Raw genomic sequence first — 17,907 nt, 5'->3', positions numbered from 1 at the left:
ATGCTGCTTCATTCATCATGCAAAGCTCCCTCACTCACAGCTACCCTTTCTTTTGGGATGTTTTGTTTTCAGATATCAATGAGTAGGTAATGCTACGTGTTGATGTGTTGATGCTCCAAAGCTGTTGCCACGAGAAATTTGTGAAAACGTCTAAATTTTTTTTGAAAAGTAGCCTTTAAATGAATAGTTGAATGAGTCACTTATGGCATGATTCATATCGGTAAGTGCTCATGTTATCTCCTTGGCCATCCTTCCTGAACTGCTTGTAGGACTGATCACCTAATTAATGTAGTTGACACACTCAGTAAATTCACTTCTGTACTGTCCTCTTTTCATCTCATCCTCGCACTTAAGTTTGTTGTAGGAGCACTGCAAACTGAATCCTTTCTTATAAATGTTGGGATAATATCAAGGTACATAGGTGATGCTCACAGAGTTTGAATATTGACCCAGTGACTTCTTGCACCTTGACCATCGTATCTTTTTGAAAAGGTGGTCATGACCTTCGATCAACGTTCAACAGTGAGGCAAGTGTTTCACTTTTGACTGGAATATCAGCAGAAGTCTCTGGAAGGTAGTTTGAATGCATAACCTTCTGGCTTGGGCAAACACCGCTGTTGAACTGAACCAAATTGACACTTGAATGAAGGTGAGTGGATGATTGGGTAATGAAACCCATGCTTGTAAGTACTCTGCCAACAGTTGCTGTCTAGGCTTGCACATGGAGAAAGCAGTGGACCACATTACTATAGTCAATTATTGAAAGCTGCGTTTAATTTGTTCTGTATCATCACTAGTATTTTTGGCCATTTCTCATATACCGGTTGCTTTTTATCTGATCTGGGATAATTTCCATTGAAATATAGTCAAGACTGATAGGACATGAATAGAAAATTCTACTTTTGCGTCTTATGGTGTGGTAAGTCTATTTTCTTTCTTCCCAATAGTAGCATGTGCAAATCAAAGTGCACATTTCTGCATAATATGATTTTATTCTGTGCTTTAACAGTTGTGTTAATAATACCTTAAAGAACAATTAACAATATTAGGTTAGTTGTACTGGTGAACCTTATTATAGTTGACTGCTAATTCTAACTTTGATGTTCAATGTTTCTCTATGAAACCTCAAATGTTGAAATTTGGATAATACAGAATTCCTTTTTGCCCAGTGTGCCAGACAATGGATTTCTCAAACCTGGCACAAAGGAATTTAAATTATTTTAAAAGTGGAGTTTTTTGCATCATTGCCATTTTAACATCTAAATTTGTTCTTGAGAAGTAAGAAAGGAATGAAATGAAAGACACCCAGTCTGTAAGCAGTAACATCTCACTGGCAGAGGACCTTAATAAGTTCTTTGCCCGCTCTGACAGGGAGAACTACAGCAAGGAAATGGTTAGACTGCCTCAAGATCCTTATGGACTGGTACTTGATACTAATGAGGTTAGTAGGATACTACACAATGTCAACGCAAGGAAAGCAGCCAGACCTGATGGTGTACCAGGGCGTGTGCTTCAGGCATGCGCTAACCAATTAGCTGGGGTTTTCACTAACATCTTCAACCTCTCCCTGACATATGCTGTTGTCCCTACCTGTTTTAAATCAACAATCATTGTGCCCATTCCTAAGCAAAAAAATGTGTGCTGCCTGAGTGATTATCGCCCGATTGCACTTACACTGGTCATAGCCAAATGCTTTGAGAGACTGATTTTGAAGCACATTAAACGTGCTATCCCTACCACCATGGACCAGCACCAGTTTGCCTACCAGGCAAGTAGATCAACGGAGGATGCAGTTAGTCTCGCCTTCCATACTGCTCTGGCGCACCCGGAAAGACCGGACACGTATGTCAGGATGCTTTTTTTGGACTTCAGTTCAGCCTTTAACACAGTTATTCCCAGCAGACTAGTGTCCAAACTCCACAGCCTGGGCCTGAATACTACAATCTGTAACTGGATTATGGACTTTCTGACCAATCGTCCGCAGACTGTCGGGTTAGGAGGGCACATATCTTCCACCCTCACCCTGAATACTGGTGTTCCCCAGGGGTGTGTGCTGAGTCCCTTCCTGTATGCTCTTTTTACTCATGACTGTTCATCTGTCCAGGAAACAAACACCATCATAAAGTTTGCAGACAACACGACAGTCATTGGCCTGATCATGAACAATAATGAATTGGCATACAGGGATGAGGTACAAAACCTGACAGCCTGGTGTTCCGCCAACAACCTCATTCTCAACACCCAAAAGACTAAAGAGATTGTGGTGGATTTCAGGAAGTCAAGGAAGATAGATCTTGGTCCAGTGTTCATTGGTGGCGAGGCTGTGGAGAAAGTCTCCAGTTTTAAATTCCTGGGGACATACATCACCGAGGACTTTTCCTGGGCAATACACGCCTCAGCTGTCATTAGGAAGGCACAGCAACGCCTCTATTTTTTGAGGAAATTGAGGAGAGCCAGACTGTCTCAGAACATTCTGCTGAACTTCTACCAGTGTGCGGTGGAGAGCACCCTGACATACAGCATTACTGCTTGGTATGTCAGCTGCACTAGGAAGGAGCAGAAGGCTCTGCAGAGGGTCATCAAGACGGCCCAAAACATCATTGGGACTCAGTTACCAGCGATGGAGGACATCTATCAGGCTCGATGTCGGAGCAGGGCTTTAAACATCATTCGAGAACCAGCTCACCCTGCTCACTACCTTTTTAAATTACTCCCCTCTGGCAGGCGATACAGGACAATACATGCACACACTACAAGACTGAAACACAGCTTTTTTCCCATCGTAATCTCATTGTGTTGTTGTTGAAACAGTACAATGACAAATAAAGAATTCTTGAATCTTCTTGAATCTTGAAACTGTTTCAATCTAGTATTTATACTGAAAGTTGGGTATTGATGGAGATTTGGTGATTCCAGAAGATGTTGCCAACCTGCTTGGAGTAGTTGAATGACACTGTTTGTCGCCCATCGTTATTCATATATGGTGTTCTTTTCTGTTGGACTTTCTGTATTGACAGGCTGTTTCAGACAATGATCTATACTTCCTTTAGTAACTGATCCCAGGATGATTATTCCTTTTGGTCACTTTTGTTGACTATACATACATAATCTTTAATAGATCAGAGTTCCTTCTTCTGATTTCTATTCATTGAGCATTGTTTGCATGTGTGGATTTTGATGCGGAAAGGATTGTGCTTGACTGCAGTGTTTCCATAGTTGATGAACTTGTTAACACTAAAAGTATAATTTTCTGTACCTTTACTTCTGGAGTATTGGGAAGTTACCGGTGCATCCTCCACCATTTTAAATTGGAAAATCTTGGTTTGGGCATCCCTTATGATTTGTTGTAGTTACCAGAGTAAATCAGAGAATTAGTTTGACCTCCTGTTTGTTACTTGTTTGAAGTGTCATCAGTTCTGTGCTTTTAACAATTAAATGACAGTGTATTCTTGCCACAGAAGGAGAGCGCAAAGGTTTGCTGGACTGATTCCTGGGATGACAGAACAGACCTATGGGAGAGATTGGTCGATTTGCCCATGTTCACTGGAGTTTAGAAGAATGAAAGGGGATCCTCAGAGAAACCCATAACATTTTGAAATGACCAGACAGTCTAGATGCAGGGAGGATGCTCCTGTTAGAAAGTCCAGAACTAAGGATCACAGTCTCGAGAAATGGGGTATGCCTTTTAGAACCACGAACAGAAGAAATTCCTTCACCTTAAGGGGTGGTGAACCTGTGGAAGTTATTAACACAGAAGGCACTGGACACCAAGTCATTAAATTTATTTAAGAAAGAGGTAGATTTATTTTGTTAATGCCAAAGGGATTAGGGAATGCAGGGAAAACTAGGAACAAGGTACTGAAATGGATTATTAGCCACGATCATATTGAATGTGTGGATCAGGCATGAAGTGCAGATCAGGCCTTCTGTTGCCGTTCACTTTCTATGTTTCTATGAAATTGAATAGGCTGGTGTGGCATTGAAATTGACTAAAAGACATGTGCAAATGCTTGTGTGTGTGTGTGTGTGCGCGTGCATATACACGCATGCCGTGAATGTAAATATGTCTATCATATATATTCCAGTGGGTGACGCTGCCTATATTAGAAGCATATTTCTATTTCTTTCTGAATACTGAGGAAGTAATTATGAAAACTTGCATGGATGCCAGCAAAGCACAGGCAGAGAAAGTTAAGCATTTTTTTTGTAAAGCTGTAACTGAAGCTTCTTTTGTTTTCATCAGCTGCTTATATGCCCACAAGATGAGTGGAATGGGTGAAAATTCCTCTGACCTTGCCAGATTAGACTCCAGAAAACGCAAGGAATCACCATGTGACCATCCACGACCGAGGTAAGATGTAAAGTAAGGGAAATTATTGAAACGTTCAGTGACTATCATATGAATGTAAATCACATTAATTATCTAAATCATCGTTTACAACTTTTCTTGATTAAAATTTGAGAAAATGCATTGTTTTTTCTATATTTTTAGCACTAAAGTATTTTATTCTTTTTTATACTTAAATCCTACAATGTTTATTTATATGTAAGAAAAAACAGCTTCTTCCCCTCTGCCATCAGATTTCTGAGCAGTCCAAGAACACTAACTTGTTATTCCTTTTTTTGCACTATTTATGTACTTATTGTAACTTACAGTAATTTTTTATCTTTCCATTGTACTGCTGCTGCAAACCAACAAACCACATCAAATAAATCAGTGTGAAAATAAATCTGATTCTGATTCTGATTCTTTGAGAATAGGGTCTGGAATAGGATATTGGATGCATGACAGCACCATTGTTGACTTTTTTTTGCTTCATACCCTGCAGTCTAAGTCAGTCTTTCTCAAATACTTCTCTTTCTACCGGATATCTAGATTCTAATCAGACAAAAGTATTGCAATTGAATTTTTTTTCATTCCTTCAAGAGCTAAATCCAAGTGCACAATCTGAAAATGGTAACCTGTGACACTCTTGTTACGTCTGGCTCAGTTACTTATTTAGCTGTGCAATTGGAATGTCCTTTTTCTAACTATTAAAAACCCTTCAAACTGGTACTTTACCAAGGAAAAGAGAAAAGCAAATAATAAAATAACAAGAAATAAAAGAGAAGTAATGAATAATAAAAGTACATTAATTGCTTCTGTACTGATACAAAGAACATTATCTGCAAGTGTGATATCTGAAAAAGTGTGAGAAATATAATGTCAGGGCATAGAGTCCAGATTGGAATAGTTGCTGGATAAGTTACATTATTGAATTCATGTAGCACAATAAATAAGTTAAAAGCATGAATTCCTCCTAAAGGAAATGATGTAGTAGCCAATTAGGGAGATGCCAATAAATGGTGTGTGATTGAGAATCAGATATTCTAGACTATAGATTCTTTGGAATGTAAAGATAAATTGGAAGACAAGAAGGAGTAGCAACGTTAATAAAAGATGATGGAAGTAAAAAGATGGAAAGAAATGACATCAGTAAGGGTGAGTAATCAGTGGAAGATAAAAGTCCAGGAAGAGCAGTTTATCATCCTCCAAATCATGATGACTTCATGTGTGTATCTACATATAACAAGGAAGCATGTAATGGAAGCCATGTGGTTATAATGGGAGATTTTGAATTTCATATGTTCTATGTGCACTGGAAAATGTAGAATAGTTCCAGCAGGAAAGTCAGTTAATCCTTCCTTTGGCCCTTTTATAGTGGGCCTACAAGACATGAGATGTGTAGATTTAATAAGTAACAAACCAAAATTAATTAGCAATCTGATAGTAATGGAATAAATTGTAATCAATGACAATAATACAAATTTAATCTGACAATAGATTTGAAAGGGAGAAGCAAGAACTGTAAACTTTGAATGGATGAGAAATAAATTAACCGCTTCTAATTGTCCTGAGCTGTTAATCTGTGAAGAAGTAGTTGAAGCATTTCAAAGAAATGTGTTTAACTCTGAACAAAACTAGTATATAACTTCAAAAGATAAAACTAGAATGTGTGCAATTAAACACCTATTGGCACAAAATGGGCAGGAGTACGTATGTGTTTAGCTAAAAGAAAGGCCCACACAATAGTTTGGAATTGTAATTTGAAATCAAGTAGTAAAGATACTATTTAAAAAAGTGATGTCAATGCCTTGAGGTGTATTAAGGATGCACAAAATCATACTGCAGAAGATAATGAAAGTAACAATAAGAGTTGTTCTTAAACAGATTAAGAACAGGATTGTGGCAATGAGGAATGTTGAGCCTTGTTGAAATTGAAATTGTATTTGAGACTGTAATGAATAATAAGACAACATACTTGTAAACAAATACACCATCAGGTTTCACAGCGGCGGACAAAATTTTGCAGGTTCAAGGGAAAATAAAACAATGGTAGATATGCGGATTTTTAAGCAAGTAGAGAAAATAATGGAACTTGCAGCAGAAAAATACATGAAGGTCATTAAAAGAAAGGGTTAAGAAAATTGCAAGTGCAGTAACAAAAAATGTTTCAATGTTTTTTTAGATTCAAAAGCTAATAAATTATGGTAAGCATGAATGGCATCTTGGTCGGAGTACTTTGCAGGGTTTTCCTTACAAAAAGGATATAATACATTGCTCAAGGCAAAAAAGTCTTGTGAGAATGACACAAAAAAGTACATCTTTAAGGAAAGACTATGGAGGCTAAGGTTCTTTTCTCTTAGAACACTTGATGACTTCATAGAGGTCACAAAATAATTGAGAAGTTTGATAGGATTAGCATAAAGAAGATGCCTCTTCCTGTGGGGCAATGCATAAATAAAAGATAGTTACTAATAAATCCAATAAAGATTTCATGTGAAGATTCTTTGGGAAGTAAGTGGTAAGTAGTGCAGATATACTTCAGGGAAAACTAGATGAGGTGGAATAGCAACATGCATTAAAAGGGTGAGTTGGAGTGAATTGAGAGGAGCTTCACATGAGGGTAATTCTAGGCTTGGTTTCTAAAATTGAAAATTTCATAGTTATTTGAGAAGGGAGGAGAATCAAAGCTGAGAACTCTTGATCTTTAAGTTTGAAGTCTTAATGTTGGGTAGCATTACTGAAATCTATCACAAGGTAAAGTAACTGACCCTTTAAACAAGTAGGAGCTGATCAAGAAAATTTGGCTTGGATTTGTAAATGATTGATCCAGCCACAGTTTTTGTTTTTAAAAAGATGGGCATATACCGTACATGTTATCTATAGAGAACTATATGTTGAAGATCCTGCATTCTCGTTTGGTGAGGGCATTGAGGGATATAGATCCATAAAGAATAAATCAATTTGACCAATCTGATTATGGAAATTGTTTACTATCATTTGTTCTTCTCAACCAGTCTGCAATTTGTTTACAATGTTGACTATTCCATTGGCCTCTAGTGCATCTCTGCCAACATCCATCTGGTTTCATTCTTATACATCATTTGTGGTCAGAAGCCAGTTCAGATGATTTTCTATTTGCACCACCATGCCATTATCCCAGATGTCACATAAGCAACAATCCTTGGCTGTCTCCTTTTCCTTATTTGCACATTGTCTTTTGACAACGTCACCAAAGAACACAGTGCATGTTTACACATGTAGGTTAACAATAAGCAAGTTGATCTTGCTTGATATCCTCATTCTCCTTGGCGATTTTTTGTTGAAGCTGAACTGAGTCTTGGCACCCTTGGTGCTATGTTTGGCACCAAGATAAACTTCTGACATCACACTCATAACCACCAGCAGAATTGCCCATTTCCAGCTCTACTACTCTCCCAACTCCATCCTGCCTCATCTCATCTGCTGCAGAAACCCTCCATTTGTGTATTTTGTTTTAAACCTCTGGCCTGGCTGTGTAATATTCCACTGGATGGCTTCCCAGTTGCTACCATCCACCAGACTGAGGTCAACCAAACCCCTATTACCCAGATTCTAATTACCCAGATTCTAATTTGCAGCAAGTTCTATTCATCCATCATCCTTTTGCTTGATTGTCTCTGTCAGGTCCCGTTTAAACAATGTCTTGATATAAAATTCTCATACCTCTGTTTTAATCCATCCATAGTCTCGCTGCTACCTGTTTTTTAATCTCTACAAGCTAAAAAAATTTTGCTTTTGTGCAGTTCGGAGTATCCTTGATTTTAATTACCTCTCTTTCCCTTTAAGTAACCCCTTTAATATTTAAGTCCTTGAGCAAGTTTTTCTCTTTTTTATCTCCTTGTATGGTTTGGTATCAGATTTTGTTTGAAAAGGTTCCTCTTAGATATTTCTAAGTTTTACTGTGTTAAAAGGGTAGTTGTAGTTGAGGTACCTAGTTAACTATGTAACCATTTTCTAAATGAGGAGTGGAATTGGTTACAGAAGCTCTATGGTCCTCTCTATTGGTGACCAAAAATAATTTTTAGTTATTTAGGCCGCTGATTATTTTCTTTTCCTTGGCCAGTACTGAATTTCTCACACCACAGAGAAGGAAAATCTTGAGACTGTGTACTGTTTCAGATTTTTAGAAAACAGTTTCTCTTCTACGGTTCTGATTAATAGAGGAAAGCAGAATATATTCATTTTGTTGCTATTTCATTGTTACCTTAGGTGCATTATTAGTTTCCTCACAGAATATGTGATTAGTATTTTTGATTAAATCTTGTACATTTGGATGGAGTTGCACTAAGACTATCAATTTTAACTGCTTGCATTTAACAAGGCCAACAGAGTGAAGGAGTCCTCGGTGTATTTGGAACCTAATATTGCTGCTTTATTTTTATTTTAACAGCCCTAAACGTAGCACTGAGAAACGTCATCGTGAGCAAGAGAATAAGTATATTGAAGAACTTGCTGAGCTAATATTTGCTAATTTTAGTGACATTGACAACTTCAACGTAAAACCAGACAAATGTGCAATCTTAAAAGAAACTGTGAAACGAATCCGCCATATAAAAGAGCAGGGTAAGTTAATTGATGACACAGAATTAACTTGGTTTTAATGTAAGATGTTGGGGTCATAGTTCCCCTGTAAGATGTGATGCGGTGGTAGCAGTTCTAATTTCAGATAGCTTGTTTCCAATGCACATCCTCCTTGATCTTGTCAGCTTATCTGTACATGTGAATTCTGGGGCAGGTTATTATGACTTTGAAATAATTGGAGATATAGAGAATACATGCAAGAGTGAGCTGGGCAGAACAATCTCAGCAATATAGATGAACTACTGAAAATTCACTTTAAAGACTGCAGTTCATTTAATTGTCTCTTAGATGAGGGAAAATGTAGTGTTGATAATTTCCTTGAGGGCTTGGGATAATTATAATATTTTTAAGAATACATCTCTTGTTTGTTGTAGTATTCCTTTAAGAAATTTGACAATTTTAACTCGTTCTCCTTGCTTGGTGTAACTAGGAATCCCATGCTGGTGACCTCTCATGAGTCATTAACTTTAAATGAAACTTAATCAAACTGTGTAATTTGCTTCCAGCTGTGGCAGTGGAAGTTCTTCTTCCACTATGTTAGGTCAGATTTCACTTTTCATAAGAGCTGAATTCATATTGACTTAAAGGAAATTATACTGGATATGGAAAACGTGTATTTTGTTTAATTTCAAGGATATTACAACTTATTCCATTTGCATGGCTTAGGAATCATGTTATACTTCTGGTGAGTTTGAAATTAGTTTCCATGATGCACTGGAGTATGTCATCCACTTTGTGTTTTTCTTTTACAACTTGAGAAATCAAGACTTAGGGCCAAGGTGCAGATTGCAGCTTATTAAAAGTGAAAGAGAAGATTAGCTGGATTGGCAGTAGTTAACACCAAACTTTTGAAAGGTAGAGGTCGTAACAGTGTTGCAAAGTTGACATGGCATAATAAAAAATGCTAGAAAAACTCAACAGGTCAGATTCTGTGGAATGAGAAATGCGTCAGTCCTGATGAAGGGTTTCAGACCTGTAACATTAATTCTTTCACCTTCCACTGATGCTGCCTGACCCACCGAATTTTTCCAGCATTTTTTGGCTTTGCTTTCAGATTTCTGGTATCTGCAGTTTTTTTTTTGATTTTTCTCTGCTGTGAAATTATTGGATTAGCAGACAAAGTTCTGAACCAATCATCCACTGCAAATGGGATTTTAAATTAAAGTATTTTATATTAAATTTAAAAAATGAAATGCTAGTCTCAGTGATATTAACCATAGATTGGGATAAAAATCCATCTGTTTCATTAGCATATTTCAGGTAAGGAAATCTGTCATCCTCCCCTGACAGATGACTGTGTTTGACACCTATATGTGACTTCAGACCCACCAATGTGTTTGGCTCTGAAGTGCCTCCTTGGTTCCAGGACAATGAGAGATGTACAGTAAATATTGCTTTTCCAGATATGCCCATGTCCTGTAAGCAAATAAATAAAACCAAACATTGCAGGGAGAGAAAATAGACTGAGAGAGATGAGGTGTTCTACAGTTTTGAAATAAGAGGTGTCCTAGATGTAAGTGGGAGGGGATTGGACAAGGGGAGACAAGATGGAGTCCGGTTGGAAAGAAATGAGTTCTGTGGGGCAAGAGCAGGCAGAAACAGTGGGTCTACCAGGGCAGTCCTGCTTATGGATCCTGGTTGAGAGATTGTGCCCCAACCCTACACTGCCCACTTCTATGAGGTTGGAGGCTATGGACAGGAGATCTCCTGTTGTGATGAGATCTGTAAGGGTCCCGTAGATGGTGGCCTGGTATTTGTTAGTGGGCTCATGGTCCAGAGGGGGGTACAAGGTAGTGTCAGAAAGATGGTATCGGGCCTCTGCAAGGTAGAGGCCCATGCACCAGACTACAACCCCCACATCCCTCTCCACTCCCCCCCACAACTGTGGGTTTGATGACAAGATCGGGATTGGTTGGAAGTGAGTGGAATGCTGATCATTCAGAGAGGTAAAACCGTGTAGACTAGATGACATACTGTGGAGCACCTGCACTTTGTCTGCGGTGGCCATATCGAGCTTCCTGTTGCATGTCACTTTAACTCCTTCCCGCTCCCACACTGACCTGTCTGTCCTTAGCCTTCTCCATTGCTATGAAGCCAAACACAAATTGGAAGAATAACGGCACATTTTACAACCCAATGGTATGAACATTGCATTTTCTAACTGAATAACCCCCCACCATTGGTGCTCTCCTCCCACACACAGTTGCCTATCCACTTAGTTTTCTTTTCATCCTTCCCATCGCCTCCTCCTACCTGATTCCATCTACCCATCATCCCCTCCCCATCTGGTTCCATCTATCACCTACCAGACTTTATCCCACCCCCCTGCGTATTGCTACATACTGACAATTTTCCTGTTCCCTCTCAGTCCTGATGCAGGGTCTCAACCTGAAACATCAACCTGCGCCTTTTACCTCCACAGATGTTACTTTGCCTGCTAAGTTCTTCCACCGTCCTGTTTTTGTTCTAGTTTCCAGCATCTGTAGTCTCTTTTGTCTCTCCAGGATGAGATGGATTATGGGAAAAGATTCAAATACTTGCACCCTAAAATCAAAAAAGATTGAAAGATGGCTTCATTAAGTTATATGAAGTATTGAATAACAGATGGATATTGCTTTGTGATTAGTCAGTAGAACCAGAAGGCATGTTAAGGAACAATTATTTTTTTGCTCAGTTGTAATAATATCCACCACATTAATAAGTATCTGGATTGATGTAGCATTTACAATGGTGAAATTAAAGGGCTCAAAAGAGGTCTGAAACAGTATGCCAGACTGAAGGATTTGAAACTTTACAAGGGCAAGTTTAATAGAACATTTTCCTCCTCTGGTATGCTTTATTTTCCTGTGAGAGGAGGAGCAACTTGGAGAAGACTTGGAGCTCTGTGAACCCCCTTGGGATGTTCGCAGCAGCTGATTCGTTAAACAGGCAAAGAGTTGAACTTGAGGTTCTTAACTTTGATTGCATTAATAGATGCATCAAAAATCACAGTGCCATACACAGTATGGGGGGGGGGGTATCATGTATTTAGCATGAAACTACAATGTACTTTACGGGCAAGGAAAGTTGGACTTGGAGTGAAATGTCAAGCTATAGGCACTTGCCTTGAGTGGTAGAAAAGCAGGGAAATATCATCAAAATTCAAGATGGTCTTGGAGTCCAGAAAATTAACGATTAGGCATAACAAAACATGACCTGACATGTCCCTAAATATATCCAGGAATGTGTACAAGATTGAAGACATTTTGGTGTTTTTTAATGATGGTGAAAATGTAGTTTGACAAGATTTGGAGAAGATACCATTGAGCTAGCCAACAGTCACTAATCATGGAATTCCGGGGGACCAGTGTCATTTGACTGTGGTGTGACGAGTTGTGATTGGAGGAGGTTGCAAAAGTAGGCTTGGAGAGAGTTTGAAGTCGGTGTTTTGGGATTCAGAGAGCCAAAGGAAAGCAGTGAAAACTGAACTGATGGGGAAACACAGCTGCATAAGTAGGTGGGCAGAGTTCTGTAAAAGAAAAAATAAAATTTTTATAGGAAGAAGTTTGGGAGGCCTGCAAGAAGAGTATTTGAGGAGGCAAGTTTTGAGTTAACAAAGCCATGGCTAAGGTTTTAACAGTAATGTGTGGAGCTGGCAGTGTTTTAGAGATAAATGTAAGTTAAGATATGACATTCAATGTTCAGTTTTTTTTTGGACAGATGACCACCATCTGCCTTATATCGCTGGGAAGCGAGGAGAAGCATGCTCTGTTTCTTAGAAAATAAAATTGTTTTGATTTCCTCAAAAGTAAGTTGATGCAAGTTCCAGCTCATCAATGACTTTGTCAGTCTGGATAAATAAATGGTTGTCGAATCTAATAAGGTGGCAAATAGATAGAACTGGATAATGCTATGGATGTAGATCTTGTGTTTGTAAGTTATGTGAGGAGTGGAATATGTGAATCTAAATGAGGAAAAGGAGGTTGGAGGCAGGAGATGGAACTGTATAAACTGCTGGAAACAGGAAAAGGAAGCCATTGCAGTAGATGTGAGACTAGAACTCATGAGGACAGTTCTCCTAAACAGATCTCACAAGACAATGAAGTCGTTGACTGCTTCACAGTTAGATTGGGGAAAAATAAGGAAGGATACTCTGTGGTAATTGCAAGAAAATTATTGGGTATAATGAATTGGGCAATCCAACGACATGTGCAGAGCAGAAAGAATTTGAAAAGGCAGTTTTGTGGGACCTGAGCAGGAAGTCGAGTGTTGTTGCAGATTGGATCGCTTGGAGGGAAAGGGGGAAATTTGATATGTTATGGTAGTTGTAAAGGACAGTGATCTCCAGAGTAGAATGTCTGGGTATTGGGGGGATATTGTAGAAGACTATGAGGGAGACTGCTGGATTAAATTGTTACTGATTTTATATTTCATTGACATGAGGCTCAATTAGTAAGAAATGTAAGGAGACCCTTTGTCTTTGAGCAGAGAAGTATAAAAAGCCCTTCTTTTTTTTGCAAAGAAGATCCTGGTCAGTTTTGGTGATGGAATCCAAGGCAAGTTGTGCGCATGATCTGTCACCTTTAAATGTTTGGTTTCTGAGCCGAGGTACATCCAGGAAGATGAGCCCAGGGTGACTTGGGGAAGATGAAGATGAAATGGGATGGCACTGTGGTGCAGCTGGTAGAGCTTCTGCCATAGAACTCCAGCAGTTCGTGCCATCTGTGTGGGCTTTGAACAATCTTCCTGTGACAGCATGGGTGTCCTCCAAGCACTGCAGTTTTTCTTGTGTACCAAGGACATCCAGTGGTAGGTTAATTGGTCATTGTAGAGTCAAGAATCAAAGAGTTGTACAGCATGGGAACAGGCCCTTTGGCCCAACTCATCCATGCTGACCAAGTTGCCGACCTGAGCTAGTCCCATTTTCCTGCATTTGGCCCATATTCTTCTAAACTCTTCCAAATGCCTTTAAAACGTAATTGTACCTGCCTCTACCACTTCCTCTGCAGCTTGGTCCATGTACCCACCACTCTCTGTGTGGAAAAAGTTACCCCTCAGGTCCCCTTTAAGTATCTTCCCCCTCACCTTAGCTTTATGCCCTCTAGGTTTAGATTCCCCTAACCTGGGAAAAAAGACTGTCATCATTCACCTTATCTATACCCCTCATGATTTTATATCCCTCTACAAGTTCACCCCTCAGCCTCCTACTCTCTTGGGGAAAAGAACCTCCTCCTGTCCAATCCTTATAACTCATGCCCTCCAGAGCTGGTAACATTCTTGTAGGGGTAGGAGAATTGGGGGAAGCTGATGGGAACACAGGGGGGGCGGCGGAGAATCAAATGGGTGCTTGATAGTTGGCGCAGACTGAGGGCCTGCTTCTGTGCTTAGTGATGCTATGCAATGAGAGTATTGGTGAAGCTGTTTTTAATTAATAGAATTGTGGAGAGCTGGAGGAGGAATAATTGGAAAATGTGTTCCTTGGAAAGATGGGAAAGGAAGGAGGTTATTGAAGGGGATGCAGGTGAGGCAAATGTAGGTTAGGGGCAGGCATAGGAATTTAAGTTTGCTGGTTCTCGTGGGGAGAACAAAAATGTTTTTAACCTCATGTTAACATTTTCTTTAATGATTGCTAGGTATAGATTTGTGGGCTGTGCCCTGCTTGCCCCATGTTTTTTGGGGGAAAATGTTAGTGATTATGGACAACAGAGTCACAACCTAGGTGGGTGGGTGGAGTATTTGCTTTATTGAGGTTAGACTGCAAAGAGGTGTGAAGAGAGGACAAGAACAGTTTAAATTAATAATGCAATCACATGAAGAGATCTTGAAGGAAAAAAAATCACTATGACTTGAGGAGTCAAGTTCATTCACCTGTATGTAGGAAAGATGGTAATGTACTTGCTTGGAAAGTGTTGGTGCAAACAGCCTTTGATGTACATGTTAAGGTCATATACAGACTTCACTTAGTTAGAAACTGTTAATGTGTGTACCCTGAGCTTTAGTTAGGCCCATGTAGATGGCATGGTCTCTTCCCTTTGTTAGTGGCTGAGTGAAAATTATGACAATGAAAGAGACCAGCTGGAAAATTCTTCTGAAACACAAGAATGGGAATGAGAAGTAAATTAGGAAGGTAAGTCTCTGAATAAACTGCTTAAGATCATTGGGAGAGGAATACTTGGGAGAAGCAGGAACAGGTGGGTTTCACTTGGGGAGGCTTCACAGTGATATTAAGGAAGCCATGGACATATTTAGGGGGAGCTTGAGTGGTGGTGGGCAGAGTGGTTTCAAGTGGAGTGGGGTACAGGGAGCTTGAGCAGAAAGTAAAGTTTAATTGCCAGAGGCTGATTGGGATGAAGATTGGGAACAGTAATTTGGAGAAAATGGCCAGGGAGACACACAAATGGATATTTCAGAGGTTTTCTGAAAAACCTCCTGGGGAGCAAATTGCCCTTTATGATACAACATTTAGTCATCTGAGTGTGATTCGAAGGCTGGAATATTTTTAAGCTATTTGGTGGCAAAGCCCTGATTTCTTGTCTGATGCGCAAATTCTGGAAGTGGTCAGTGGTTATCTGAAGCTGTTCATAAAGTGATGAAGCAGAAAGCTGGGGTCGTGATAGAAAGTTAATTCAGAGCAATTGCCAGGCAATGTTTTAATAGGTGTTAGATCAATGACAAAATGCACTGTTCAATTCAAATGTTTTTGTCCTTTAATGTGGTATTTAAAGATTAAAGTCAGATATGCTTAAATGTCAATAACGTAGCCTAACTAATTTGGCTCTTAGATACCATTAATATGTACTGGCTTTAAAATTATATCCTTGTTTACCTTAAATGCCAGATGAATGTTTTCTGCCCTTGTTTGCCTTCTTGTTTCGTTCATAGGTTTCAAAGGGGCTGTAACAGTTGGATTGTTCAAGCAGAAGTTAGATAATGGTTGATCTTTGAGTAGGTACTTTTGTATACGTTTCTGGTATTCTATACTGTAGGAATTTGGTAGCTTCCCGAATTATCACCTTGGAGACTGCTTCTCGGAAACTTAACCACTACCTGTGTGACACTGAGAACTTGACAGCCTTTCTCAGTCAGGAAAGATGCACGATTGATTTCCTGTCTTAACTGTCTGAATACAGAATCCTCCACCAAGGAAGGAGAAGAAGAAGGCCACTAATTCCATCGTCCTCATTGATATCAGTGGTTGAACCACACTCTTCTTAAACATAGTGACCCAACTGACCAAGACAGAGCTCAAGATCTGTTCTTCCCCACAATGACCATCTGCATCCACCTCTATATCATTGCCTGTTTCTTCCTCATCATCTGCCACCCTCATGCTGAAATTAACATCCCTACCTTCTTCACCTCTGAACAAGCATTCACATATTTTTGTGCTTGGCTTCCCATCCACTACTGTTTACAAATTTAAGCACATCCAATACTGTTTTCTGGCCCATATCCAGAACTGCTTCCTCATCACTCCTTTGATGCTGACCGGCACTGGGTCCCAGTGCTCATTTAAAATTCATATTCTGTATTTCAGTCCTTTCATGGTCCAACTCTTTAATCTCCTCTAGCCTTGCTACCCTCTGAAAACTCTTTGTTCTTCCAACTCTCTCCGACAGTGCAAAAATCAAATTCATCTTATTAATTCGCAAAATAAACTTTAGAAACACATTTTCAGGTAAGTTAAGCAGATCAATGAACAACAGCAACAAGCTTGAAATTATATAGCAATTTTAACACAGAAAACAATCCCAGGGATCTGGATAGAAGCTTGATTGGACAAAAATTGAGGCCAAGTTGAAGAATAAGATATTTGGAGGAGTGACTAAAAGCTACCACCACTATAACTTGAATTTGTATTAGCACCCTTAATGTTGTGAAACATCCCAAGGGGTATCATCAAACAAAATTTGACACCTAATCCTACAGGGAGAAGTTAGAACACGTGATTAAAATTCCAGTCAGAATGTTGAGTTCTGAAGAGAAGAAAGGTTGATGGAAAAAATTTAAATTTGGGGCCTAGTTTGAGTTTATAGAATACATGAGGGGGAATTAGTGGATATGGTGTATTTGGATCTTCAAAAGACATTTGAAAAGATTCCACATAAGAAGTGATTAAACAAAATTAGGGCACGTGGTATTTGTGGTAATATACTGGTATAGATTGAAGATTGGTTAATGGACACAAAGCACAGTAGGAATAAATTGAGTCATTTTTGAGTTGTGAGGCTGTGACTGTGGTGGTACCAGCTGTTCACAATCTACGTCGATGAATTGGATGAGGGGACCAAGTATAACATATCCAGATTTGGTGTTGATGCAAAACTGGGTGCCAGGTTTAAAATCAAAATAACTGCAAATGATAGAAATCCAAAGTGAAAACTGAAAATACTGAAAATTCTCAGCAGGTCAGGCTGTATCTGTGGGAAGATAAACAGCTAACAATTCATGTCGAAGAACCTTTCTCACTACTTTGTGGGTTAGGGTTAGGGTCTTCGACCTAAAACTTTAACTCTGTTTCTCTTCCCATAGATACAGCCTGATCTGTGGGGCTTTTCCACCATTTGGTTTATATTTTGGGTGCCAGTGTGAATTCTGAAGAGGATGCCAAGAGGCTTCAGGGGTATATAAAATGAAAATCAAAAAAACTGCAGATGCTGGAAATCTGAAATAAAGACAAAAAATGCTTCATCAGGTCTCAGACCTGAAACATATACCCTGTTTCTCTTTCCACAGACATTGCCTGACCTGCTGAGTGTTTCCAGCATTTTCATGTGCATATATATTCAGGCTAAATGAATAGGTGAGGACATGGCATTTGGAATGAGAAAAATGTGAAGTCATGGTATAAAAAACACAAAAGCAGAATATTTTAAATAATGAGAGATTTGAAAGATGTTGGTGCAGAGTGATTGGATTGACCTTGAACACGCATCACTGAATGTTAACATGCAGATACAGCAAATAGTTAGGAAGGTAGA

General features: G+C 39.2%; 1 protein-coding gene across 13 annotated transcripts in view; it reads left to right on the top strand.

The window, feature by feature from the left end:
• Positions 1-17,907, top strand: part of ncoa2 (nuclear receptor coactivator 2) — a 234,854-nt gene that overhangs the window by 139,641 nt on the left and 77,306 nt on the right. For 12 of the 13 annotated variants that reach the window (XM_052022839.1, XM_052022845.1, XM_052022847.1 and 9 more), the window contains 2 exons: positions 4,244-4,351; positions 8,757-8,929. In XM_052022839.1, coding sequence (XP_051878799.1) covers positions 4,263-4,351; positions 8,757-8,929 — 262 coding nt within the window. In that variant the 5' untranslated portion in view covers positions 4,244-4,262. Of the gene's footprint in view, positions 1-492; positions 650-4,243; positions 4,352-8,756; positions 8,930-17,907 lie in introns of all 13 variants that reach the window. The other variant, XM_052022842.1, reaches the window with a different exon arrangement.

This window comes from Pristis pectinata, chromosome 9 (assembly GCF_009764475.1).
Source record: "Pristis pectinata isolate sPriPec2 chromosome 9, sPriPec2.1.pri, whole genome shotgun sequence".
Taxonomy (NCBI): domain Eukaryota; kingdom Metazoa; phylum Chordata; class Chondrichthyes; order Rhinopristiformes; family Pristidae; genus Pristis; species Pristis pectinata.
This window is presented reverse-complemented; position numbering and strand designations above follow the sequence as displayed.